The sequence below is a fragment of the Chroicocephalus ridibundus genome, chromosome 3 (genome assembly GCF_963924245.1).
Source record: "Chroicocephalus ridibundus chromosome 3, bChrRid1.1, whole genome shotgun sequence".
Taxonomy (NCBI): Eukaryota; Metazoa; Chordata; class Aves; order Charadriiformes; family Laridae; genus Chroicocephalus; species Chroicocephalus ridibundus.
This window is the reverse complement of record NC_086286.1, coordinates 35,979,976-36,006,257: the sequence shown is the minus strand read 5'-3', so window position 1 is coordinate 36,006,257 and position 26,282 is coordinate 35,979,976. Positions and strand designations below refer to the sequence as shown.

The 26,282-nt window shown below is 50.5% G+C and overlaps 1 protein-coding gene across 4 annotated transcripts in view; it reads right to left on the bottom strand.

The window, feature by feature from the left end:
* Window positions 1-1,013: 1,013 nt before the first annotated feature.
* Window positions 1,014-26,282, bottom strand: part of MDGA1 (MAM domain containing glycosylphosphatidylinositol anchor 1) — a 156,150-nt gene continuing 130,881 nt past the window's right edge. For 3 of the 4 annotated variants that reach the window (XM_063328698.1, XM_063328699.1, XM_063328701.1), the window contains 4 exons: window positions 13,196-13,326; window positions 12,100-12,208; window positions 9,716-10,751; window positions 1,014-6,452 (listed from right to left, as the gene is read on the bottom strand). In XM_063328698.1, the coding sequence (XP_063184768.1) occupies window positions 10,660-10,751; window positions 12,100-12,208; window positions 13,196-13,326 (332 nt within the window). In that variant the 3' untranslated portion in view covers window positions 1,014-6,452; window positions 9,716-10,659. The remainder of the gene's footprint in view (window positions 6,453-9,715; window positions 10,752-12,099; window positions 12,209-13,195; window positions 13,327-26,282) is intronic. The other variant, XM_063328697.1, reaches the window with a different exon arrangement.

The following is a 26,282-nucleotide window of genomic DNA, read 5'->3' as shown; positions in this document are numbered from 1 at the left end:
AGTTAATTTTCATTATGAGGGAGAAAAAAGGACGCGATTACTTTCCCCTGGAGGAACCAGCCATCCGCTTTGCCAGTGGGTTTCACAACTGCTTGCTGCGAGGGAGGCAGGTGATGCAGAAATGCTGGGGCAGCTTGGAGGATGCTTTTGCATTGCTTTGAGCCCTATCCCAAACTTTCTCCAGGCAACCTAAGAATATACTGGCTCAGCCTCATTAACACCAGCAGAAGCTGAGGGTATGGCTTTAGCTTATGGGATCCACTGGCCCACAGTCAGGGCAGGTACCTGGGTGCTCTTTTAGTGTGTGAGCACCTGTGGAGCTTCAGTCAACAAGCTGCAGCTTGTGGCGTGTAAAACGAAACTATGTTTGGTGCTCACATCCAGTTCTCTTAAGTGTTGCTCTAATCACAGTGCTGGGATGAGGCAATTTTTACTTAGGCTCTAGCTGAGTATCCCTGCAGATCTCACAACGCAGAGAAGACACCTTCATGTAAGAGCATCTTTGGCATCACATGGGTCGTGGCTGGCATTGCCCATTCCCTGATGGGTCCGTGGAGTAGTTGGACCCATGCTGGAGACCCTGGGGTGGAGGGGAGTACCAGCACAAGGGGACCTGGCATCACACTGACAGCCCACGGCTGCTGGCTTTTTTCAAACCTACTAGTTTTGGAGCTGCTGCCCCACCTCCTCTCCTCGTGGGAGAGGTCAAGAGCAAGGAACAGCAGAGGACCAGCTTTGCTTAGCGGCAGCAGGAGCCAGCAGCCTCTATAGTGCCTGTGCCGTGTCCCCACGTCCTATGCCCAGCTGCTGTGGTGGGGTTTGAGCAAAAATGAGAAGCCTTCCCCAGGAACATAACCAGAGGTTTTGGGAAGACACCAGGGTCAAACACTGCCATGTAGCTCAGTGTCGGGCAGCAATACCAGCTCCTCCCTGCCCCAGCCACTGTGAGCACAAACTGCAGGCTGCACCTCGCCATCCCGGCCCGGCACAGAGGGACACGCAGGCTCACCCGCTCGAGTACTGCAGCTTTATTTGAATGAAACAATCCACGTTGAGAGTCTATAGGTTACATAGCGGGTGCGTCAGGGTCGGGGGGAGGTTGGATGAGGCAACGCTTATAAAACATCTCACCCTGTTTAAAAGTTTCAGTTCAGTCCCTTTGTGTTTTGTGCTTTTAACGTCGAGGATGGCTTGGTAGCGTGGCGGCGAGAGGGTCCCGGTTCCGCTCAGTGAGAGACGGCACCCTATGAGATGTGGAGCGGGATGGGACAAGACATGGTGGCGATGAAGGAAGTGGGTGCAGAATGGGGCTCTGTCCCAGGGTCCCCATCCAGGATACTGATGGGAAAAGAAATAAGAGACACCAGAGGACTCCTCCCCATCCTCCACAGTATCCCCAAAGACACAGAGTCTGTGTATAGCTCCTTTCGGAAGGGTGTTTCTAAATGCTTCTCTCAGGTCAACATATACTTTCTACTGGCCTTGGTGACCTGGAAGCACAAGGGTGGCATAGTCCCACTGGCACTGGATCCCACTGAAGTGGCTCACCGTTGGGCCTGAGCTGGTTCTCCCTGCCCCTCGCAAGCTGAGGACGGGATTTTGGTGTGATCCCCTCCTATGGGATCCAGGAATGAAGTCTGCTGCTGATCTCTCCAGGCTGGAAATGAAACACTTGGTGAGGCTAAGTACAGAGCCAGGGGATGGAGTGAGGAAGAGTGTGGAAAACACTGATGCTCACTTCTGACCAAAGGCAGGAGGTGCCATAGTTGTTTCCCCATGAGGCAGTTGTATATTGGGTGATGGCCCCTTTCTTCCACTATGTGCACTGTGATACAGGCAGGATGGTTCTGGCTGGGAAAAAGGAAAACCATGCTGGAACCAAATTTTCCATCCCACCTAGAGATAAGAGATTGTCTCCATGCTGTCAGGCAAGGGCTGTGGCCAAAACTACAAAGAAGAGACATGTATCTGTAGCATCCACAGCTTCTGGGGAATGTCCTGAGAGATGAATGGATGCTGTGAAGCCCTCCGGGGTGAGATGGTAAATCTAGAAGATCCCAAGAACTGGGAAAACAGGCCAAGCTCATCTATTTGAAAGCACTGACACTAAGCCACTTTACCCAGCATTGACACCACATCAATGCACTGAGAAGCTGGCGATGGGCAGCAGAGAAGGACGAGCATCGAGGTTTGATGAGAGGAAAAAGTCACCTCCAGCAAATTCTGAGTCTTCTTGTCCCAGCATGTTACATACCAGGGCCTCCAGGAAACAACCAAATAAATGCACAGGAAAGCTCCTTTGCTCCCAGTCTGTAAAAACCTGTCCCCATCAGCATCTGAATTTTCCCAGGGAAATCTCCAGCGCTCACAAGTCCCTCGCTGCTCAACTTCTGTGCAGTACATGTTGCCAGCTATACAAAAGACCTAAAATACTGACCCCAGTCAATGCTTGTGGCATTTCAAAGACAGAACAAAATTGATTTTCTCCTCTCAGCACAATTTAGGAACTGTCTGAGCTGACCGTGCTGCTACGGCCTCTCCTGGCTGTTACTCTATTGATACCCGTAGTTGGCTCTCGAGAACAAGGCCCAGTGACAGAAGATACACCAAATGCCCCCACCTTGGAGGGTGCTTAGAGTTGGAGTGTGGACAGCAGGAGAAGGGAAAGGTGGGGACTCTCCGGAGATGCTGCTGCCTCCAAAAGGGGCTTTCAAGTCCTGTCTCCTCCCTGCTGCATTGCTGGCAGCTGCAACACCCTCACACCTCCGTTTTCAGCTCGCATCCCTTTAGGATATGCTAAGATAAATGCCTCACCAGTGCTGGACCTATACAGCGCATGCAACACCTGGAGATATCTTCATCTCAGCTTCGTGTTATATATCAGAGTCACCAAAGGAAAACCAGCTGGTGCCTGTGCGCAGCGGCTGCGATGCAGGCAGGGAACTGGGGCTGCGCTGGCTCTTCGCTGGTGTGGGCTCAGCCTGTGCCCCGAGCAGCTGTAACGCTGACAGCAAAGGACTCACTGCTGATGTCTGGCATGTTCCAGCTCCTACCCGGGGCCTGCCTTTGCTGGTCATCTGGGGCGCGCCACAATTATGCAAGTTTTGAACACCTAGGAGCAACTCTCCATTACAACAGCTGGGTTTTAAGCAACTGAGAGTCACATCGCCGCCTGAATGGCAGGACCGGAGCCCAGGTCCCTCGGCCAAAGTAGACCGCCCTTGGCCGGCAGCAGCAGCAGCGGGTCTCTGATACTCCTGTGGACCTGGCTGGTAGACAGGACGTATGCATGCGCAGGGTGGCAGAGCAGCCAGATACCCTTCGCTTGGCTCAATGCTTCAGGCAAGGACCTGGCCATTAAAACACAGAGCACAGACAACGCTGTGAGCTCTGAGCACCGGCACTCCTGGGGGTCCCACTGCTGTTTGAGGGCTGTCCAGCTGCCCCTGTATTATCCTGAGTTTAGGCCACCCTGGGGTTAAAAAGCTCCACTGTAAGCTAAGCATTCATAGCCAAATTCCCCTTTAGGCCAACAGTTAATGGAAGCACAAAATTTTGCCTCCTTCCACAGGAAAAAATGGTTTATATGTCATCCTGAATCCACGCAAAACCTGGAGTCTGAGGACGTTTCTTTAGTCTCCATCGCCTAGCATCTCGGCAGCTGCAGGCCAGAGACTACTGTCTGCTACCAGTGAAATGAAGGGCAACGCAGCGTGGAGCTTGTGTTTCCCCTCTCCTTTTGAAGAATGACACAAACAGGCCCTGTTCCATCCTTTCAGCCACCCAGGGGGCTGTTATGAGCCCTCTTTTCCTTTGAAGAAGCCAGGATGTGACCTACACTAGATGCCTCATGGAGCCAACACATGCCCTGGAGTGTTCCTGTCTCCCCACTCCACCACCACCACCCAGGCAGCCTCACCAGCCCCTCAGGCTGTGCCAGGGCTGGGGCGGGGGGGAGGGAGATGAAGAAGGTGCCAGACCAGATCCAGGTGATGCAGAGCATAACAAGTGCCAGAGGCAGTTATGAGTGGGACTGAGACCCCCATCCCCAGCAGCCACACAGCACAGGGACATGGTCAACCTCGCTAACCTGCTGTCAGTCCCTGGAGCTTGCTCTGCTTTTGTGGAATGGTGCTTGATGGCAGAGCAACTGAGCATGCACCTTATACTCAACCCAGGGTCTAGATGCCTAGGTGTGTGCCTACACACCTCACACAGCCAAAACAGAGTGGGGTGGCACTGCTCTTCCATGGGCAAGAGATGCCCTGGAGACTACAGCTCCCTACAAGCTGCATCCCTGCCCTCTCTGGAAAGGCAGGTTGGGTGACGATGGCCCTGGGCTGTCCTGCAGTACTCCTTGGGGGGATGTGTAAGGCCTCCAGGGCACAAGTGGCTGTCTCTGGTTTGATGTGACCATACCAGACCATAAGTAGCCATCAGAAGACGCCAGAATCCCCCCACAGCGTGTTTAGGTGGTGGCAGATGGTGAGTCAAACTGGCATGTGTCTTGCTTCCAAGGGGAGTACTGAAGAACACATATATACCACAGCTATCATTTGGGATGCTGAGTGTACTGGGGCTATTCAGCTCCCTGCTGGAAACCACCAGCCACCAGTTATTACCACATAGTGTAAATTGGGTCCTGTTAAAATGCAATTTCCAGAGCTCTCCAGCACTTGTTTGGCTGCAAATGCCTTTTGTCTGCATTAAATGTTTTCCCAGCCTGAACAGGATGAGCAGTTATCAGTGGGGCTAAAGCAAATACAAATGGCGGCAACGCCTGGCTTCTCCTGCAGCCCGCAGAGGGTCCTGCTGCTTGGTGCCTCTGCAAACAGGGCTGTACCCACGTTGATGTCGTGGCAATCTGCAGCAGATCTGAGCAGCTGGGCTGCAATATAGAATCACAGAATGGTTCGGGTTGGAAGGGACCTTAACGACACCTCTCACTAGACCAGGCTGCTCAAGGCCCCATCCAGCCTGGCCTGGAATACTTCCAGGGATGGGGCATCCACAGATTCTTTGGGCAACCTGTTCCAGTGCCTCACCACCCTCATAGTGAAAAATTTCTTCCCAATATCTGATCTAAATATACCATCTTTCAGTTTAAAACCATTGCCCCTTGTCCTATCACTAAGCTCCCTGATAAAGAGTCCCTCTCCACCTTTTCTATAGTCCCCCTTTAGGTACTGAAAGACTACCATAAGGTCTCTCCAGAGCCCTCTCTTCTCCAGGCTGAACAATCCCAACTCTCTGTCTGTCCTCATAGGAGAGGTGCTCCCGCCCTCGGATCATCTTCATGGCCCTCCTCTGGACTCGCTCCAACAGGTCCACTTCCTCCTTATGTTAGGGGCCCCAGAATGCTGTTGGAAGGCCATCCAAAGGCACCCAGGAAGCAAACGGGTGCGGCACTTCCAGGGAAAGATGGATATCTGCATGGCTCCGACAGACGGAGGGGACTGAAACAGCAACACCCTGAAACAGCACCTCCCTGAGCTCTCTGCTTTAAGGCAAAAGTTTGTCTCTTCGAGGGGGGTGAGGTGACACCATTTACCTCATCTAGGAAGGAAAATGCCCTGGTTCCTTTGCCTGTCACTGCCTGGGGCAGGTGCGGTCCCTCAGGACAGCGTGACGGACCACCCGGCTATTCCCATAGGTAAAACTCCCTGCCTCAGCCTCGCTGAGAGCTATGGGGGAGCAGGGCTTGCTCCTGCCAGCGCCTTGCACAGGGACCACTTCACACTGGAGACAGAGCTCAGGGCAGTGATGGTGCCATGGAGGGATGCTTTTCCCACCAGTGCTGGTGGCTGCTCCCGGTCACTGTCCCTCCCAGGCTGAGAAGTGCAGGGCACCAACCCAAAAGCAGGGTGCTTTTCCTGGCACAGGGTGATTGGGATGGGCTGCGGAGGAGGAGGAGGAGGGGGAGGAGGAATCCAGACCCTGCTCTCCCTCTGGTACTAAAGCATTTTCCTGTTGTTCTGGTGTAGTGCACCCACAGGATTTTGTATAAAAAGAAATTAAATTTCCATACTTTGAATAGCAATAGGGAGTAAAATACAATTTGTATCACGTTTACTACACTCATTCATACATCCATAAATTATTCTTGTGAGAAATTTACCAGCCTAAACATCTGAACTTCCCCCCTTGCTTTTTCCCTGATTGCCACCCTATTTCCTTCCAGGATAAAGCTACTTCCCATTAGAAGGGTTCCATGTTGCTGCTGGTACAGCTGCTCTTCAGGCTGTGCCGGGGCATCTCTGCACGCATGCCAATTGTAACACTTCACTTGAGGAGTTTCCGAACCCTTTGTGTGCACTATGCAAAGTTTTTCCATACAGATGAAACGTTTTTTCACTCCCATACAGCTGGGACGAGTTGCGCTCAGGTGTTCCAAATTACTTAACTCCACATCAGATGTAACACATTAGCTCTATCCCTTTCCAGCGGCTGATCTATGTGGGAGAAAAATAGTCTATTACTATTACCAGCCAGGAGCTGCTTTTCAGAGCAAGTGGTAGGAATTGATGTTCATATTGTTAAAAGCCACGGATTAAAGTCCTGTTGATGACCTGTTATTGGGACTTGCACTGAACTGTGGAAAATTATAATAAAAAAGGTACAGAATACAACGAACAGCTACCAAAAGAGGTTTCGAATGAAAGTTTCTTTGTAAGCCCCACTTGTAACTACACAGTAGCATTCACTACTTCTAATATCTACAACCTATACCCAGGAGCCTGCACACTCACGTATTTTCTGTTTTATACCCTGAAAAAAAAAAGAAATTGAGTATACGTCGGCTAACACCCACACAGCATTCTTCCTAATGTATTTCTACAACTACCAAGCAGAGGTCTCCTTGTAAATAAAAGCAGTCTCTTAAATTTATATTGCACTTTTCTTCTGCAGGGACTTTCATCCTATGTACAGGAATAATCTCCACCATCACTGAAATGCAGCCACTTCTGGAGTGGAATAAAGCAGCTACTCGATAGGCACAGAGCAACATAAAACACCAGGAAGAGAAACATAATGTACCCAGTTGGGACTACAACAGATATTTAAGACGACAGTCTGTAATTAAGTTTAAGGACTGTAATTTAGCCAGAACACTGTGAAAAGTGTGAGGGGATCTTTAATTGCACGGGGTAAGAAGCATGGCTTTATATCTCACCTGGGATGCATTACCACTGCAAGGAGAATTGTCCCCTTAAGCATGGGTCTGGGTTAATAAACGCAAAATACCACTGCCCCCAGAGCGGAGGGACACTGCCTGCCCCTGCCCCATCATTGCACAGCTTCTCATCACTGCTGCTGAAGTGCCTCTTTCTTCCGCTACATTCTCTCAGCGCATCTGCCAGGGAAATGAGGTCCTTCCTTTCATCCTCGGTATTTCTGACAAGCTGAAGCACTTGGGTTAATGACTTTCCCCCAAACTCACCACCAGATGCTTATTAGCCAGCGATAAAGGAGCAGAGGTCTAGGTGGAAAGGGGCTCCCTGAGACTTTTACTGAAGCTGATGGGCTCACACCTGAGGGCAGGAGAAGGCTTCACCTCTGGCTGGAGCGATCTTCTTGCTCTGCCCTGGACCCACTGCCACCAACGGGCTTCTTGCCCCCTGTGCAGCGGGTCGGCTTGGCGAGGCACTTACATCCTCCCTCGCTGGCAGCAGGGCATGGACACCCTTCCTGCAGGTGTCCCTTTCTAAAAATGTAGTGACCCTTTGCTGCCACTTGCCTCATACAAAACGCTTTGTCCGTGATCCTGAACCTTCAGGCAGCACCTCCCCTGCCCACCAAGCATCAGCAAAACGCGCTCGTGGAACCCTGGCCAGGCAGCCAGCGGAAGCAAAGCCACAAGGGTCTCTGCCTCAGAGCCTAGAAGGCGAGATGGTTGCCCTGGGCTATCTCTTACCAATGGGTAAATGCTCCTGTCTTCAACTTCCGCCCAGCAAAAGCACTCTGGAACGAGCAACGTAACAAAAGTTTTGCTGCTGAGATCAGGAGCCATCAGGAAGCACCCAAGGGCCCCTGGAAAGCAGCATCCCTCTCCTAGGAATGAAAGCGGACTCTTATCAGGAGGGAGGTGATGACTTCTGGCCTCCAACAAACATGGAGGAAAAGGAAGAGCATCAGACTGAAAGAGCTCAGCTAAAAGATGATGGTGGCACTGGCTGCCTATGAAAATGGCAACAGACAGCAAGAAGCAGAATCACTTTTGGCACCCGCAGCATCCCACAACGCTGCCTGGTCCTGGGAGACAGATGCAGGTCTCCCAGTCAAATATTCACTGTGATTGAGGTCTAGGCTCTGGAGGGAGGAGTGGAAGCAGAACCGACACATTCCTCATTCTTGGAAGTGGAGAAAAGCAACAGGAGCAAGGGAGACCCGTACCATCCCCTCGCAGTCTTGCAAGGCCCCCTGTAAAGGAGGTCCCCTTGTCCCTCAGAGCAGATGTCCCTTCTCTCTCCAGTGGTGAACGAGGAGCGTTAGTGCAGACGAACTCCCTTCTAGGAGCTAGAGAGAGCTGGGTTTCAAGACTTCAAACTGGATCTCCTGGGAGTTAAGAGCTCTCCCCTCCCCATCAGTGGAGGAAATGGGGCACTACCTGTTGCTGGAAGCTGAGCAATGCAGGAGGCGACTATACATTCAGGGGATTTTAGACAAACAGTTGTGTCAGAGAAGCTGATGTATTCATCAGAAATGGGGAAGGAGCTACGGATACCGGGGGGTCTGGTGAGAGAGCTTATCGTACATCTGTGGTGCCCCAGACACAGAGTTCGGATGGGGTATCCCTTAGGGGGAAGAGTCCCACTTAACTGAAATGCCAGAGCGTGGGCTAGTAAGCCCCAGTCCACAGTCCTGTGGGGCTGACTCTGCCCTGTGCAGGGAGAGAAATCATGTCCGGAGCTGCTTCCAGTTGCAACAAAGCTATCACAGCTCCCACTTGGCCAGCGCAGGGCAGACCCTTCTCTTGGGGGTTCATCTGGAGCAGCACGTGCCTCCACCCTGAGGAGGCCAGGCCAGACCTGCTGCACGTCTGCAGCAGAGAGAGACACCAGCTTTACCCTTTCATGATGTCAGCAGGAAAAAGGCAATTTTCCCCCATCCCCGTCTGTTCCCCTGTTCTTCAGTGGCAAACAGGGCCACAACTGAGCTCAAGCCCCTCTTTTGGGTCAACTTTCCTGCCTCCATCCTTCTCGGGGCACTTTCCTGCCTGTTCCACCTTTCAGCTCCTCTGCCCACCACTTTGGCAGTGGAAGGTGAGTGTCTGCAAGACTGCGCGTGCTGACAAAATTCTGCCACCTCTCCCCTGAGCAGCGATGCTGTTGCTGCGCTTCGCCCACTCTGCCCCTAATGCGCTGTGCGACCTAAAAGGCCTCGGAAGGTGAGAGGACAATATCGGAGCTGCCTGAACTGCTGGCCCGGGGGCTGGGTCATGGGCACGGGACTTGCTGTCTGGCTGAAGAAGGCTGAAATGCCCGTTTCTTTCCCATAATCCAAAAAAAGTTTGAGGTGGGGGAAGTTAAGCTATGGAACAAAAGACCAAAATAAACAGGTAATGAAAGAAAGGTAGAGAAGCAATCCTGGGCTTAGGGCTGAGGTGACTCTCATCCCAGCATTCACAGGGGGAAGCCAATGTGCAACTGCTCCCCCCTTCCCACCCTATCCCATCGCAACCCCCCCACCCCATCCCTCAGCCCCACAGAGACACCTTTCTGCCTCCAGCTCGGACCTGCTCTCTCAGTTTCTCCACCTATCAAGAGGTGCTGAGAGAGAGAAAGAGGCGCTCAGAGGCCAATGCTGCAGCCGGATCCAGCCGGGACTTCTCCACCACTCAGCGTGGTCCATGTGATGGGTCCATTCCTGCTCCATGTTCTTCAGGCTGGCGAGTGAGAAGCACAGAGCGGTGGGGAAAGGCCAAAGCAAACCACACAGGGGGCAATTAAATACATGAGAGCCTGGAAGATACGGGTGGATGGAGACACTGAAGCACATGCGGTGCGAGGCAAGATGCTCCGGCCACCGGCACAGGGGGCGGCTGCTGCCCCACGGTCGAGGCCGGCGTTACTGCAGGGAGCTGCAGCCGGAGCGGGGCAGCCCCAGCCAGCGGGAGAGCATGGGGAGACAAGGGGAGTACTGCGGTATATCATCCACTAAGCTGTGGGCTCTGCAGTAAAGAAGGTAACTGTTCTGGTAGAAATTTGTGCTTTAATATATTTTTGTTTGTTTGTTTGTTTAAAACAAGTTCCCACTTCCCTGAGGACGCCCTGTCCGACATTCCCAAGGAAACATGGGGGTGTTTTTTTCCTCCTTCGTTTGCTCTTCACATTTCTTCATTCCTATTTTTTGTCTTTCATTCCTTCTTTTCTGTGTGTTTCTGTTTCTTTCCTTCCTTCCTCTCTCACTCTCTCTCTCGTGCACGTGCTTTTAAAAAATTTTTGTCTTTATTTTTAAATTTTGTTCTAGACATTATGACTTTCTCAAGGAGTGCTCCAGTTCTGAACCAGATCCCTTTGCGTGGTCATGCCTGTCAGTCTTTGGTAACATATGGACACTTTGGTGTGCCAGTGAGGAGGGGAGGAAGAGGAGCAGAGGTGGCTGAGTAGGAAAGGAGCAGGAATGTCTCGGTCTGAAGACAGGAGCGCTCGCTTGCCATCATCTGAGCAGCACGTAAAGGAAGAAAGTCAATGGGCCACAAAGACAAGGGCTGTGCAGGGCCGGGACACCGCTTCCTGGAAGAGCAACCGCTGCCAGCCAAGAAGAGAGAAAAAGAATTAGTGATGGATCGGATCCAGACCTCATCAAATAAGTTAGTGCGCATCAGTGTTGTAGCCTTTCCTCCATGTCCCCCGCCTCAAACCACAAAACACCTCCCAGATCTATTGGGAGATCTTTCTAGCCTCCCCTGGACATTCTTAATTTCCCCAAATTATTTCTTTTCCAACTTGGGAGAAAAGGTTGAATCTTAGTTACTGTTGCAATCCAACCTTCCTCTCTTCCCCAGAAGACTGAACTCCAGCCAAACAAAAGGTTCTGCTTGTGTTTTGGTTACAGCTTGGCCATCCTAGGCTGAAACAGACCTTTAACTGCACCTGAAATTTTGAACTTTTTAGGGTGTTCTGAGTTTTTTAATGTTTTGTTTCCCCCTTCACCTTTGGAGTTAAGAAAATTGCTGAAAGTGACTGTTCCTCAACAAGTTTTTTTTCCTTCAAAGATAAATAAGACAAATTGAACTTTGCTCACAAGTGCCTGTCTGGCTCTGGTTTGCATGCTCTGAACTTCTGCCCTCCTGCTCACCTGAGGCACGTTATCGAGGGGACAGGCAGGACTGAGGCACGAGGCACACCAGTGATTCCCACCCAAGGACTAACGCCTACATACTGCTTACGTGCCTTGCTGTGGCTTCAACCTACAGTGCACCTCAGTGGGAGTGGGGTTGTCTCCATTTCGGCAATGCTGGCACCAGGATGATGCGGATGGACTGGAAAGGGGCTGGTGGGATTTAGCTCAAGCACTCACTGTCAGGATGGGGAGGGAGGTGATGTACAGCTCAGGTAGCTTGCCCCCATCCTGCATGGGCAATACCCTGCTTGGCTGTGCCTCTCTGCTCAGACGTCAATGAGAAGAATCCCAGCCCACCCTGTCTCCGTTCCGCAAAAGGCAGATTTTTTTTTTCCTGGAGAAAGACTGACTTAATGCTGCAGAGGCCATTACAGCCTGCAGAAAGTCTTTCCCTTTCCAAAGCTCCCGCATCCAGGGTTTTCAGGAAATGAGATATTGCAGAAGCCTTTAGCTGCTTGGTGATGACACCCCCAACCCAACGTACTGGTGCACACTTCAGCATGCTGGTGTCTGGCAGCACAGTCCCTACAGGATCTGGTTGTTCCTCTGAGCTCTTGCTAACTCACAACTGTAAAGAAAAGTTCAAGAGTCTGACAGCCCCTCTGATGACTTCTGCTGATGGAGTCAGCCATCTTGTTGAGTCCCACCAACATGTCAACGTGCTCTGAAATTAGCTGCACATCGCTAGCACGTGCATTCATGTATGCACTCCTCCCACCGACTCGTTTTCCTCTGAGGCACGCACACGCTCACCCTTATTTGGTCCAATTGGCTTCCTTGGGCAGTCTCCCTTTTTCAGAGTGACGTCATCGATGGCAATGTCCCCCTCATAGCTTGTGCCCCGGACACCTTCGAAGATGATCTGCAAGCAGAGCATGGTTCAGAGTGCGGCGTGAAGCTGCAGCTGTGGAGGACCCTTTCTGAGCTGCGGAGCTCTGCAGCAGTGAGCAGGGCACAGACCGGATCTTATCAGGTCTCCAAGTGAATGATTCCTCCCTGTTTCTCCAGTACTCATGGGGTCTGGAGAGCTGGACCCCACTGCTTACGGGACCTACCCCTGTGTGCTGAGCATCTGTAGAGTAATAAATGAGCGTGTAGACCTCTGCTTTATTAAGCGGGCTGCACTAACAAACCAACCAACACCGAACAGCGCTTGCAAGAGTAACTAAATTCTTATTTGTTATCTTAAAGTACCCAAAATCGTGCTGGGTGCTTTGCCACAGTGCCATCACTTACCAGCCTGCACAGACCCAGCTCTCACAAACAGCCCTACAACAGCGAAGCAGCATGTTGGGCAAAAACATCAGCAATAAAACATTCAGTAACAAAGCAGCGCACTGCCCGGGTACGCGTAAAATACTCAACGAGCAGACACAGAGTGCCCAGTTCATATTCACAGGCTGTCCTACAGTCCTAAACCAGGGGGACAGTGCGAGTGGGCTCTTACAGGACATTCTAGAAAAAACCTCTAGCGTTCAAAGTCACTGTACACCAACAGGCCAGCGTCCCCCAGCACCAACAGAGCTGTCGCACAGACCTGGTACCAGAAGGTGCTCTTTGACAAGCAGTTGCCAGACCAGGAATAATCAGAAAAATGTATAGTGCCAAACTGATGCTAGCATATAACAAAGTTGGACGGCTTCGGAGAGAAGTGGATTTGATTTCTGTGCATCCACTAACTCTTGCCTGGCCCCAGTGAGCCCTGGGGGTGGAGAGTTCCCAGTGCCCTCCCTGCGCCTGACCAGCCCCTGTGCCACGGAGGCAGATGTTTGCTGGGAAGTCTCCTACAGCCCATGGCATGTGGACAGAACAGGTGGCAGGCAGCTGCTTGGCTGCGGACCTGACTTACCTGGAAAGGCCCGGGTGGGTTGATGGGCACGTGTGCTTGTTGCCACATGTTCCCCCGGTTCCCACTGAGCGACCAGACCTGGGTGTCGATGGCTCGCTTGTTCCGCACGCGAACTAGCAGGTTCAGTGAGCCTATAAGAGAAAAAAGAGGTGCTGGGCTGACCCCTGGCATAGCTCTGGGGCTCAGCCTCAAGCCACAGCTCTATGCCCCAGCCGGCCCAGGGACAGCCTGAAGAGCACCAGGAGTAACCTCTAGAAGGGGTCAGCTTTCTCCTGAGTTGATGGGCAAGCGCCACTGGCAATGTTTCATCCATCTGGGCTATCCAAGGGAGGACACAGACCCAGATGAAGACAGAATGAGGAAGAAGCGGTCCATAGCATGGCTGGGGTGGCACAAGAAGGGGGTGGCAGAAATGCAAGCTGTAAGTGACCTCCAGAGGCATCCCATCCAACCTCCTGCATGAAGCTGTCTCCAGCTCTACATCAGGGCAGCATGGCTTTGCCTGGCCAAGTCTTCAAATCCTCTGAGGAAATCAGCTTTTCCTAATGTCCAGCAAGAACCTCCAGCGCTACCAGGTGTGGGTGCTGTTCCCTGTTATATTGTCTAATGCTACTGGTAAGACTTTGGCCCTATTATCTGTGAAATTGCCCTTCAAACAGTAGCGGGCTGAGGGCTGATAGCAGCCTCCTCTTTGCCAGGCTGAGCAAGTCCAGCCCCCTCAACCTCTCTTCCCCAGGACTTCTCCTCCTGGTTCGACCATCCTGGTGCCCCTCCAGTTGGACCTGCACCAGTTCCTCCCCACCCCACTTGAACTGGGGAGCCCAGGAGACATGTTTGCCTCTCCCTGTTCACCCCTAACACCTGATGTATGCTATGTAGCTTACAGCCCTCGCTCTGCCCTGGCCATCAGCTGCAGAAATACAACCTGTGTCCTCAGTCGCCATTTGGCCTGGAAGCAGCCTTGGAGCAAGCAGCTGGTCCTTGCTGGAGCTGGCTGGCATTGCCTGTACTGCACTGCCTCTATCATCCCAGCCCCGTGTTTTCAGAGGGACGCAAAGACCCTGTGAATAAACACTGACTTCAAGTTCTTTCAAAAAAGGCAATTCCCAAAAGATTTCATCTGCCATTAAACCAAAACCAAAGCCAACAAATCTCAAAGCATTTCCAGTTCTCACTTTGAAAACTGTGTCACAACCCCCTACCTTCCACCCACAAATGAAACCATCTCAGTTTGTCTTCCTGCAGCATCTTTTTAGTAATCCCCTCAGCTGACTTTTTTCCTTTTTTGTTTCAGTGGAAAAACATTTTTAAACATTCACTCAAGGTTGACCTGAAACACTTCTTCTCTTTTTTTTTTTTTTTTCCAATTCAGCTGGCGAACCAAAAAATCAATCAGAACTCTAGTCACGCTCCTGCTCATCAGTGTTTCTGGTCTCCATACACAGACATATTACACCTGAGAGCAGAGAGGCAATAATAACCCTCACTTCTATGTCCATGGTCTGTCTGTGCTTGGGGTGCTGCATTCCTGCATGGATCCACCCTTCCGAGAGGCAGCAGTGAGAGATCAGGGGATGAGACAGGGAAAGAGGCTTTCCTATATAACCTCCCTACTTCATGATCCCCTGAAATTCTTCATTCTTGGCACATCAGCCTTGGGGGCACTGTGTGAAGGACAGGGACCTGGAAGTACCCCCGTCGAGCGCCTGGCTGTCAGAAGGCGAGAGATACATCACAAGGAGTTCAGAGATGCATAATAAAGATGATGAAATGTTTAGATTCTGAGAGGGTGACTTACAAGAAAAGGTTAAAAGAATGAAATATGTGTGTAATTTAGTGAACTGAGGAAAGAGGGGCATGTTATTGCCTGGAAATATTCATAAGCTTTAGCACTAAGGCTAGCTGAGAAAACTAGATGAAGGCCTGATGGGACACGGAGAGAGTATCCAATTCCCTTCCCCAGCGGTACCCAGTTTGGGATGCACACCACAACACAAGATGAAATAGCTTGTTTCTTTCTCTCTCGAGACCAGCTGGCACTGCACAACCCTGGGGAGACAGAGCTAAGCAAGCGGGATCTCCCTCCAGGAAACACAGTGCCAAGGACAAGAGAAGTCACTACACAGACATTACATAGAATCTTCATGGTTGGAAAGGACCTTTGAGATCATCGAGTCCAACCATACACACACACAAAAAAAAAAACCAAACCAAAAAAAACCCCCAAACCAACCAACAACCTACAATCTCTGCCCTTCAGAGCATGCCCTGAAGTACCTCTACATGAGCACGCCCTACAGGAGCCTCTGGCAAATTCAGCTTTGAGCTGCTGGTTTCTTGGTGTCTTTCCTGCCCTCAGGAGCTTCCTACGAGGGAAAGTCTCTCTAGAAAAGATACCCGGTCCTCACAGAGGCCCTTGGCCAAAGTGATGGCCCATGCAGGAACTGCATAACCCCACAGATCATTGTCAACAGGAGTGTGTTCAGAGCAGCTGATTATAGATGCCAGAGCCGGTGAGGTGAGGGATTGAGCGTGAGTGAAGAATTAACATGAAGCCGCCAGCAAGCAAGAATTAAAAACAACCCCTGTCTATTCTACCCTCATCTGGGGACTTGCAGCTAGGATCTGCTGCGCAAGAGTCTGGCTGAGCAGCCAACACTGGGACAAATCAGGCGGCAAATGAACTTTGATGCCCCAGGAAAAAAGTGAAGGCGAGATAGAAAGGGACCCAGAGAAGCATCTGGAATGCAAATTAGTGCCCTCAAAGGACTGGCTGTGAATGCCTGGCCTAAACCCAAACCAAGCCTGAGCATATTCTGGCTGACAGCTCCGTGTCCTTGCAGCATCAGGAAAAAAAGTTTTAACCTTTCGGCCCCCAAATTCCCTAATAGAACAGCACTGAATATGAGCTGGCATTCTTCAAAAGGTTTGCAATTGGAAAGGAAGCTCCCTTATCTGCCCACAACATGCAGTGTTTCACCACCCATGTCTACACGTGGAAAACCAAAGGTCAAAATCGTTGAATAGCATGCCCATGACTGTCTTACAAATCAGTCGGAGCTGCGAAGGGGAGACAGATCTCATCACTCTACCTGCAATCCCTTCTAAGTTTCCCAGCCTTCCTGAGGCTGGGAAAGAACCACACCACCTCCCTTTCCCAGTAATGTTATCACTTGGAATGTGCTTCTGGGAGGCATGGCAGTCTCCAGGACTTCAAACTAAACAGGGATGAAGCCTCTACCCCATCTGAACTGGGTCTGCCATGTTGTAGATGTTAAAGACTGTGCAGGTCTTCTACTTTATTCCCTTCTACCGTGTGTCGGTCTGCCACAGGCTGTCAGTCAAGTTTAAGGGCATGTAGCCTGTGATGGAGGTACTTGGAAATGAACCTTCAGATCTGAGCTCCAAGCACAGCCATAAAACATTGCAGTCCTGGACTACAGAAAGCTCCAAGTCATTTTTCCGATTGCTCAGAGTTTCTTTATCGCCATTTTTCAGTCTGGCCCCAAAAGCCAACTGTGTGATGGAACAAGCGTTGCAAGGCTTTGTGTATTCCAAGGGAAAGCTTTGGGTTCATCCCACTGCCCAAAAATCAAATGTTGTTCCAGGATCCCACTTACAGTCATAAAAATCCATAGATTAAGTCTCTGGCTAAAAAGAGAGGTGGAACCTATGTAGACATTGACATCCGTAGCTGCTGACCTCTGGTGAATTCACACCTGCCCACAGCTACCTCCATGCAATCTAGCAATGCCCATCTCATGCCTTATTTAACTATCTTCACTCCCTGTGTAGCTTTCAGCACGTCACACAAGCTTAGACCAAACCAGCTACCTGATGCCTGAAAGATGCCCCTCCAAGAGCACAGACTATGTATCCAAATCCCACTTTGCAGGAGGTGGCCACTGCATGGTCTAGGCACATGTGGGATGTGAGGAGCCCATTAACAGCTCTGAACTGATGTGCCACATGATCCTTAGCAAACTGCTGTTACCTACTTTTATCTGCTGACGTGATACTATGATGATAATGAAGGAGGATAATAACACTCACTCACTTAGAGGGGAACTCAGAAACATAGCAAACATTTGACGAGACCTGAGAAAAAAGACACTAGGGAACGGAAGTGCCTGAGCTCTTCTGCCTTTCCTGTAGTAACAGACCGAAGACGAACCAAAGTGGGACCTGCTCTCCAACCCCCAGGCCTCCATCAGTGGAGATACGAAAGGCCCATCTGGGATGTTCTCCAATGCCAGCTGTTGCAGCTACCCCTTTTGCCTGGTTTTATACTACAGACATGCCCAATTTCCTCTATCAGAGTCCAAATCCAGCTGGCCAGTTTTGTTACCTATTTCTTTTGTTACCTGTTTCTGTCTTCTTCATGCCCCCCACCAGATGTGTCTGGCACCTGTCTAAGGGCACCTGCTGGTGAGGCACAGACAAAGGCAGGCCATCGATCTGCTGCTAAATCTCTCCAGCTGCCCAGAGACAGACAAACACAAGGGAATTCCTAGGACACCAGCAAGCCTGTTGTTACCTCTCCCCATACAAGGCAATCTTCGCATTTGTCTTGTAATCTGTATTATCCCTTCTTCTCAATCAAAAGGGAGAATAAAGGCCAGTGATGAGTGACGAGGAATCAATTACAGGGAGAGGAAGCCGTACCTTCTGCTGGCTGCCTTTAAGACCAGAGCTGGCATTTCAAAAGAGTGGCACTCACACAAAAGAGCACCAGCTGGGCTGCCAGATAGAGTAGCCCAAGGGATGCCTTTAAATGTTACCTTCTCCCAACAAGAAAAGGTCTTCTCTCAGTTTCCGCAGGATGGGGACTTCACTGTCTCATTGAATAGCTTGTGTCGATCCAGAAAAGCTGGTGCAGGCAGTGCTGGGAGGGAGGCAGGGTCTGTAAGGTCAGGACCATGGGCACAGTCCATGTGGGATGGCAGAGAAGGCAGAGGTTTCCTCAAGAGCTCTCCGTGGGGCAGCTGGGGGGGGGTGTGAATGCAGCGTGACAGGTGGGGAAAAGCTACTGCCTGCCAGGGTGGAGGCGCAGCTTGGTTTACAAGGCTGGGATGGAGAGCAGGCAGCTGGAGCGGCTGGGAAGCGAAGGGAGGATGACGCTGCATGCCGAGAGCCGGGGTGCTGTGCCAAGCGCAGCAGAGCTCCGTGGGATGGGTAGGGAAGGCTGTTGGGATCCACGACCAGGAGGTGGGCTGGCCGCAGGCTTGCACACAGCTGGGTTTCACTGCAACTCCCCGCTGTGCTCCTACAGGATCCCTGCTCTGGCATGGAGCGATCTCAGGAGATCGGCTCTCCATGAGAAATCCTGGCTGAAATCCCAGTTTAGGTTTGGTATCCAAATGGAAAGCCAGGGCTGACAGCCTTTGAGGAAATTCCCACGGCATTTCAACTGCAGGCAAGACAGACTGAGATAATATGAAGAAAATGATTCATGGCAAGAGATGTCCAGTGGATGGAAAGAGATACATGGAGCGGAGAGAACTTGGACCTTGTATGGCCTGGCAGAGTCACTTGCAGACCCAACATGAGGGCTAAAACCAGGCCAAGGGGAAAGAACTCCTACCTCTCTAACAGGGGCTCTGAGCACTCCCTTAAGCGTGGTTTAGTGTAACACCACTGATCACAAACTAAAAGCCCAGAGCTTACTGCAGGCAAATCCCAGGAGTGAACGACAGTCTCCAGAAAGAATCTATTACCGTTCATAATCCCCGCAACAAACACAGGTCTCTCTCCCTCTCTCACTTAAATGGATGTTAATGAATAGCAGTCAGAGTCAGGCTGGTGTTCTCAGTCACAGTGCGGTGGGGGAAAGTTACTGCTCTGAGAGCGAGAAAGCAGAGGGTGGAAAAATAATCATAGCACAGGTAGACATGGAGAAATAACATCAGCTTGTACTGACTCATAATTTCTAGGAATGTAAGTTGTCTTCATGCCATGATAGGATGTATTTACCCTTTCACAGTCTCTAACGATGCTTCATACATTAACATATGCGGAGTAAGACAATTAAAGCCTCTCGGCTGCTTTCCATTCGTGATTACAGAGAACTTTATCTCTATATGTCTTTAACTGATCCCAGCTTGGTGTGCAGGGTCCCCTGTGTCACAGGGTCACTACACAGATTCCTTCCTGCAGCCACTTGCTTCAGGAACTTCAAAGCAGAAAGGTTCAGAGAGCTCATCAGCAGCGAGAAAACGGAGTCTTGATCATAGTTTGGAAAGTACCACTATCCCACCTCTACTTACAAGGCATCCCCATCGGCTTTAGAGAGGCACTGAGCATGTTCGGTGCCGTGCCACAGGCTGGCTAATTGCTATGGGACATTCCCTTTCTGCTTCGTTACAGCGAGGAGGCTATAGTGAAAGGGATCAGGGGAATCAAAGCCTCTGGTTCCCTGCTGTGGCTGGGACTTTCTGGGGATATAAACAGCAATATGGTAAGTTTTGATTGGCAACGTATCCCCTACAGCAAACCTGTGAAAATTACTTCTATCTGGCTACAGGGAATTTTCTTTGGATTTTACTATGGATTTAAAAAATCAAAGAAACAAACACATTTCCACCCCTGACTTCCTAAACCACCGTCAAATGAGGATGGGCTTGAAGCAATATCCCCTGACGCGGCAAAGCCAATTGCACAGATTGATCTATGATCCATCACTTTCTGACCTGTCTGGCATGCATATGAATTTTGGGATGGAGGGAATGGACCAGCAGAGAAGCAACATCACTGCGCTGTAAAGAGGCAAAGCGGACACGTGGCTGGCAACTGGTGGTGGTGGGAGGAACACACTGGTGGCGGGGGACACCTGGGGCATTCAGGCAGTGGGGTAAACGCAAGGTATGGTCATGCCTGCCTCGTGATGAGGAACACGAGTGCTAATGGGAGGAAGGCGGGCAAACTACAGCTCCAGTTCCTTCTCTCCAGCATATCCCCACCTGTCTGTGTACACGGAGAGCAGATGGTGATGTGGCAGAAGCAGACTTGCAATGGAGCTATGCTTGAGCTCTTTTGCTCATTTGATCCACAGTCTAATTAGAGAAAGTGTTGGCATAGAAAGATGAATGATACAAGACTTCTATCTTTGATGCTGTGTGTACAGAACAAAATCCTGCCACCCCTTTTCACAGAAAATTCCCTCAGAGGTTGTTTGCGACCTGCAACAGGCTTTCTAAGTGCGGACAACAGGATATGGTTTAAGGAATTCAAAAAAGGGAAAAAAAAAAATCTCCACGCTCCATAGCATTAAAATAATGCTATCTCAGAAGAACAAAAGCCCATCCAATTTGCAGCCAGAAAAGAGAAGAGGGAGGGTACAGAGTCTGGCATTTAGAGGACAAGAATCAGGAGTCCTCAGTCTTTTCGCCAACCTCATGTCTGATTCACTGTGCCACCTTGCTTAAACCTGTACTTAAACATTTTTCAGGGCACAACGCGGATGGATTACGGCCTTCCCTACAGGACAGATGAGGTGTCTGATTCCCAGCCCAAGCCACAGCCCCTGAATGCTGCCGTGGCCCAGGTGCCAGCTCGCCGCACTGCTGTGCTGCACGGTGCCTGCCCACGGCCAGCGCAGGAGCCATCGTGGCAATCCACAGCAGATCTGAGCAGCTGGGCTGCAATACAGAATCTCAGAATCACAGAACGGTTCGGATTGGAAGGGACCTTAAAGATCATCTAGTTCCAACCCCCTGCCATGGGCAGGGACACCTCCCACTAGACCAGGCTGCTCAAAGCCCCATCCAGCCTGGCCTTGAACACCTCCAGAGATGGGGCAGCCACAACTTCTCTGTCTAAATCTATCTTCTCAATCTAAATCTACCCTCTTCTAGTTTGAAGCCATTATCCCTCGTCCTATTACTACATGCCCTTGTAAAAAGTCCCTCTCCACCTTTCTTGTAGGCCCCCTTCAGATACTGGAAGGCCTCCATAAGGTCTCTCTGGAGCCTTCTCTTCTCCAGGCTGAACAACCCCAACTCCCTCAGCCTGCTGGTGAGATGCACCTCGTCATGTCGGTGGGGATGCACCTGCAAAGCCCTGACTGCTCCAGTGCAAGGCAGGCAGTTTCTCTGGGCAGCAAAACAGCCCAGCCCTGCTGCCTCTTTGGCCTTTATTGTGGCCCTAAGCCTCCCAAACACCACACCATCTCGCCCTTAATTTAATGAGCAATTGTGGGACTATTTCTGTGCCATTTCTGGTGGGCACGTGGGGCAGGGGAACAGAAAGTACACAAATTAGCCTTTATGGGGCGTGTGATGTGGAAGAGGGGCTGGCCCCAGCTACAGCTGCTAGCAAAACCACCTGCACAGGAGCTTGGTACGTCCAGATGGGGCTCTTCTGGGGCTCCAAAGGAGGTCCAGGGGGTGATTTAGTGGGATCAGATGCCTATTTGTCCTGAGTAGGAAGACAGCCAGCATTGGTCTTTGTCAGACACACCAACCTCTCTTCTCACCTGGCAGCCTGCATCACTCACCACTCTCCTGAAGCTGAGCACTGCAGATTAGAGCATCTAAATTAATCTCAAACCACAGAATGGACTGGAGATGCCAGACCATGATTTCTCACTAAAAAGACCAAGTCCAAGGAAGGGCTTGAGACCTCCTCTGGTGAAGCAGCTGTGAAGAAGAGCCTCCCTAGGCAGTAGTGCTGGCTAGCCCATGGACAGGATCATTACGCTTGCTCTGTACTTCAGGCAAGTGAGCTGCAGCAGCCCATTTTTCTTCTCCTACAACGTTTTCTGGAACCAACCTGTCTGAAGGCAGCCAAGAAGCTCCTTCCCTCTTACGTTTGCTGTACCTGGTGGTCACCAGAGGTGCTGGGTACAACCTTAGGGAGGAGAGGCCAGCCTGGGGAAAAATGGGACTATGAAGAATGTAGCAAGAAGGAGACCACCTGAAGGCAACTCTTCCCACCAATTTTGCAGACTCAAGAAGTGGAGCGAGCCATAGCTGCTGTGAGGTCTGCTTACTCCTTGTTCACCCTCTGTTTCGTGACATGCCCAGATGACTCCAGGCAAATGCTCTCTTCTCCCAGCTTTGATAACGGACCCTTTCATCTTTGCCACCAGAGGCAGCTGGGTCCTTTGCGCAATTCATGTGCTCAGCTCTCAGACTGAGAGCACGCACTGTGCTCAGCTCTCTCAGACGAGCTGAAACAGAAGTCTGCTTCATAGACACTGCCAGGTTTAAAAGAGCACAACAGCCAGAGAGGGGGAGTCTGCCTGCTTCCCTTCTGTGGGCAGGCTTTGCAAAGACCTCCGCCAGAGAGGAGGGAGCCTCCCAGAGCCCCCAGAATACACGTGGGGGGGAGTTCCTGACAAAATCACTGCAGAAGCAGATGTACTTACGCTGAGGAAGACTTTGCGTGTCTCTTCTCTATCCCTATTAGCAACCTATTTCCCCAGCATCTCCCAGCCTGTGGTCTCTCAGTCCCAGGAGCCAAGCACAGGGCAGCTGCACGGCTGCGGGGCTTGGAGCAGATGGGCTGTTTTAGTCCGATGCTGAAGGCAGCAAGACAGCAGGAACGAGCAGCTGAGATCGCATATTCTTCCTGTTGAACTGAAGACACCACTCAAAATCCGTTCTCTGGCCTCCTCCGCTGCCTGACCCAAGGAAACGTGAGAGGTGAATGTTTCAGGCCTGGGAAGTGGTTTGCTGCAGGAAGGCTGTTAGAGTAGGCTGTGTTCCCAGCTTTGAGGCAGGATGCATTATAGCAAGAGGATCCTTTCCCGTTTCAGGCCTGGCTGTACTTTCATCAGAAAACTTCCAGGGGACTCACTGAGGCAGTGAGACTCCCAACCTGGATCTGCGAACTCCATCAGTTCAAGTGCTGGGGTGCCTGTCATCCCTGAAGAGCTCTCTTTGGGAGATGCAGTCACTCCTGGAAGTAATGGTGATGACTGACACTTGTTGAGAATTTTTTTATTTTCTGGGAAGCATTTCATTACATGTTACAGGATCATGTCTTGTTGAAGCTCAAGAACAGATTCGGATGTTTGCACAAGTAGTGCAAGATAGTTGTGCACTCTGCCTTCCCCCCCCCCGGCCTTTATCCTGTCAGAGCAGCCAGGAGGGTCTCCAGATGTGCACCTGGAATGACCAACTTCAGTCTCCACTTGAACAGTTATGGCTCTGGTGAAATAGGTAATGGTCCATGGAGAGAACAGAAGAGTGACCTGGGAGTGCTAAAGGAGTAGCTGGATATGCACTGAGAGCTCCCATTTCCTCTTAAGTGTCTGTTAAGTTTTGTATCTAGCAATTTCAGGGTCTGAATAATTGATGCAACACCTGATGTCTCAGGAGACGATCAGGTTGCAGCAGTACATCCTTACAGCTACCCACCTTTGTGCAAGGCTCCTGCTGCTGCTGCTGCTGCTGTGAGCAACGTCGGAATGGAAAGACGCTTTGCTGAGAGCCTCGAGGAAGGGAAGGGAGATAGAGCAGCTCCCCACCAGATGAGTAACAGTGACTCAAATCAAGTGAGCAGAAGCAAAGATGATCTGTGGGAATTCAGGGCATGTGCAAATGAATTGGTGTCACCACTCTGTGCCCGTGAAAACCTTCCCAACAAATTCTGCAGTGGGAATGTGGTCAGATCACGACTGGTAAGACAGAAGAAGAGGACTTTGGAAGGTGGCAACCTTTCAGTGGCTATCTGCACCTGGAACTTGATTCAGTGATGCCCTTTTAGTGAGGGGCAAGAAAAGGCAGGGATCAGTGCACCCAGATTCAAGGTGCTAAGCACAATGTCTGCATCAACATGAAGACACATTACTCATGGAATAAAAACTACATATAGCCAGTCCACATCTGAATACCTTTCTCTCCTCTCCATGTCTTCTTCAGCTTTACAGGCCAAGCTCTTTGGCTTAGGGATGAGGTCCCACCTCTGCAAGGCGCATCAAGCATGCTGTTGGTGCTCTTTGTAAGTAAACATCCAATGAAGGTGTAGACACAAAGTAGTTACCGGGCTCCAGCGAGAGTAATTGAAGAGAATTCTCTGCCCTTAGTTATGCAGGAAGTCTGATTAGATGATGTATTGGTCCCATCTGGTCTTAATAATCTTTAAGTCTATGGCTCTACTCCAAAGTTTACTGAAGTCTTTAGAGAAACAATGACTTCAACGGTCCTTGGTTCAGAGCCACTGTATTGAACCTACAGAGCTTGAATGACACTTTACAAATATGTGGTTATCTTGCCAGGTACTTACAATCCTTTCTCATGATCATGGTATTTGACTAACTTCCCCCCGCAAAAAAGCAGATACTACCAGAAGAGACCACAGTTTATCCAAAGGGCCCATTCCATAGCCCACAGGAAGCTGCTGGATGTCTGCACAAAACATTAGTCAAATACACATCTATTGATGGAAGAATGAGAAAAGCCAAGAACCCATCTGAATAAGTGGAAAAAGAAGGAGTAATAAAAACATTGAATACATTTTTTCATTACAAACTGTTCACTTAACTCTAACTGCAACTTGTTTTCAAGAGCCTAGAGGGAAGTGAATCATACTCATTAGGAAAATCAGCCTCCCCTCAATCAATCCAGTGATGTAATCTGTACCGTGTAGAGTTATCGCACTGGAGATAATGGCATGGATTTCACGAACGATGCATTTGTATATAAGGCAAACTTTATACATCCAACACAATGTAGTTGCCTCCAGGGCACCACCTGGATAACTGTGTGCAGCAGCAGGGTGCTGCATTCATAAATGAGGTTTGGGTAGGAACGAGGGAGCTATGGTGTTGAATCTTACAAAAAGGATGCCTTCATGAGTAGTTTACAATTTCATTGGCAGCTTCCCATCCCGATTATTAATAGGCCAAACTTAGCTGGGGTGATCAGATAAGGTCTGTGTCAGCACTAAGCTGGAACCACAGCACCTTTAACCCTCCAAGAGTTTCACGGATGCTGTGCTGGACACATGCTAGAAAATAAGCCTGTTCTCTGATTGCTGGAGAGGAAATGGCAAAGTGCAGAAGACCATGACACTGCTAGAGCAGAAGGGAGCCTCAAAGCACAAAAAATTGCAAGCCAAAAGCAGGGTCTTCAACATTGCTTTCAACCAGGTCCAGCTCTGGAAGCCCAGGACCTGCCAGTTTCACTACAGGATGCAGCTGATCAGTCCCATCTTGGGAGGTACCTCAGGCTGAGGTGGGGTCTTTGCCTTCTCCCCTCTCTGAGGCTGTATCTCGTCGTAAGCCTTTGTGCAGTGACTACTTCTATTAAAAAATCAGAAGGAGGCTAAAAAAAGCTGTTTGAGTACATCCCACATCACTGCTTGCATGTAGGTACTCCTGTGAGCAAAGGAACTCCTTGGCACAAGTGTTTTCCCCATGAGCACGGTCACTGGCTCACGGGATAGGGAACGTTAGCTATCACCGTGTACCGTGGGGACCACAATGGCAGCACAAAAAGTTAAATCCTCTGTGGCTGAAATTTCCTCCTCCCTCTGAGCAACCGTCCCTCTGGGGTCTGACCCTGAATGCATCTCTTGCTGCAGGGTCTGTGAGAGCATCCAGCAGCGGGCAGGAGGCCGTGCAGATCATAACTCGGCCACCACCGAGCTAGGAGACGTGAGAGACGGGTGTCAGGGGACAGTAGTGGGAGCAGTCCTCTCCTGAAGAAAGCAAGCAATTCCTCCTTTGATATATATGTGTGCCTGCCGCAAGCAAGACACCCTCGTTCTTGAAAGCCCAGTGGAAATGGGATTTCTTTCCTTCCCCTCCTCCTGATTTTTGTGTTTGGGCTGGCAGGATTGTAGGGTAATGCGAATGTTCCAGAGGGGGCTGGAGGAAGGAAAACCAATGACCGAATAACTCCAGAAGAACGGGAATTGCCTCCAGGGAGCTCCCCTTCACCCTGCTCTTTCATCAGCTGAGAGATATTCGACATCACCCTGCTCTGCTAGTTGCTGAATATTTTATACCATGGCTACAAACGCTCCATTTGTATTCTGTCTCTCTCTTTCGTCATATCTATTATAAACGAGTAGTGTCTGGGAACTCTCCCAGGGAAGATTTGCCTGGATGGCTATGGATATTTTATAGTCAAATTGTGAG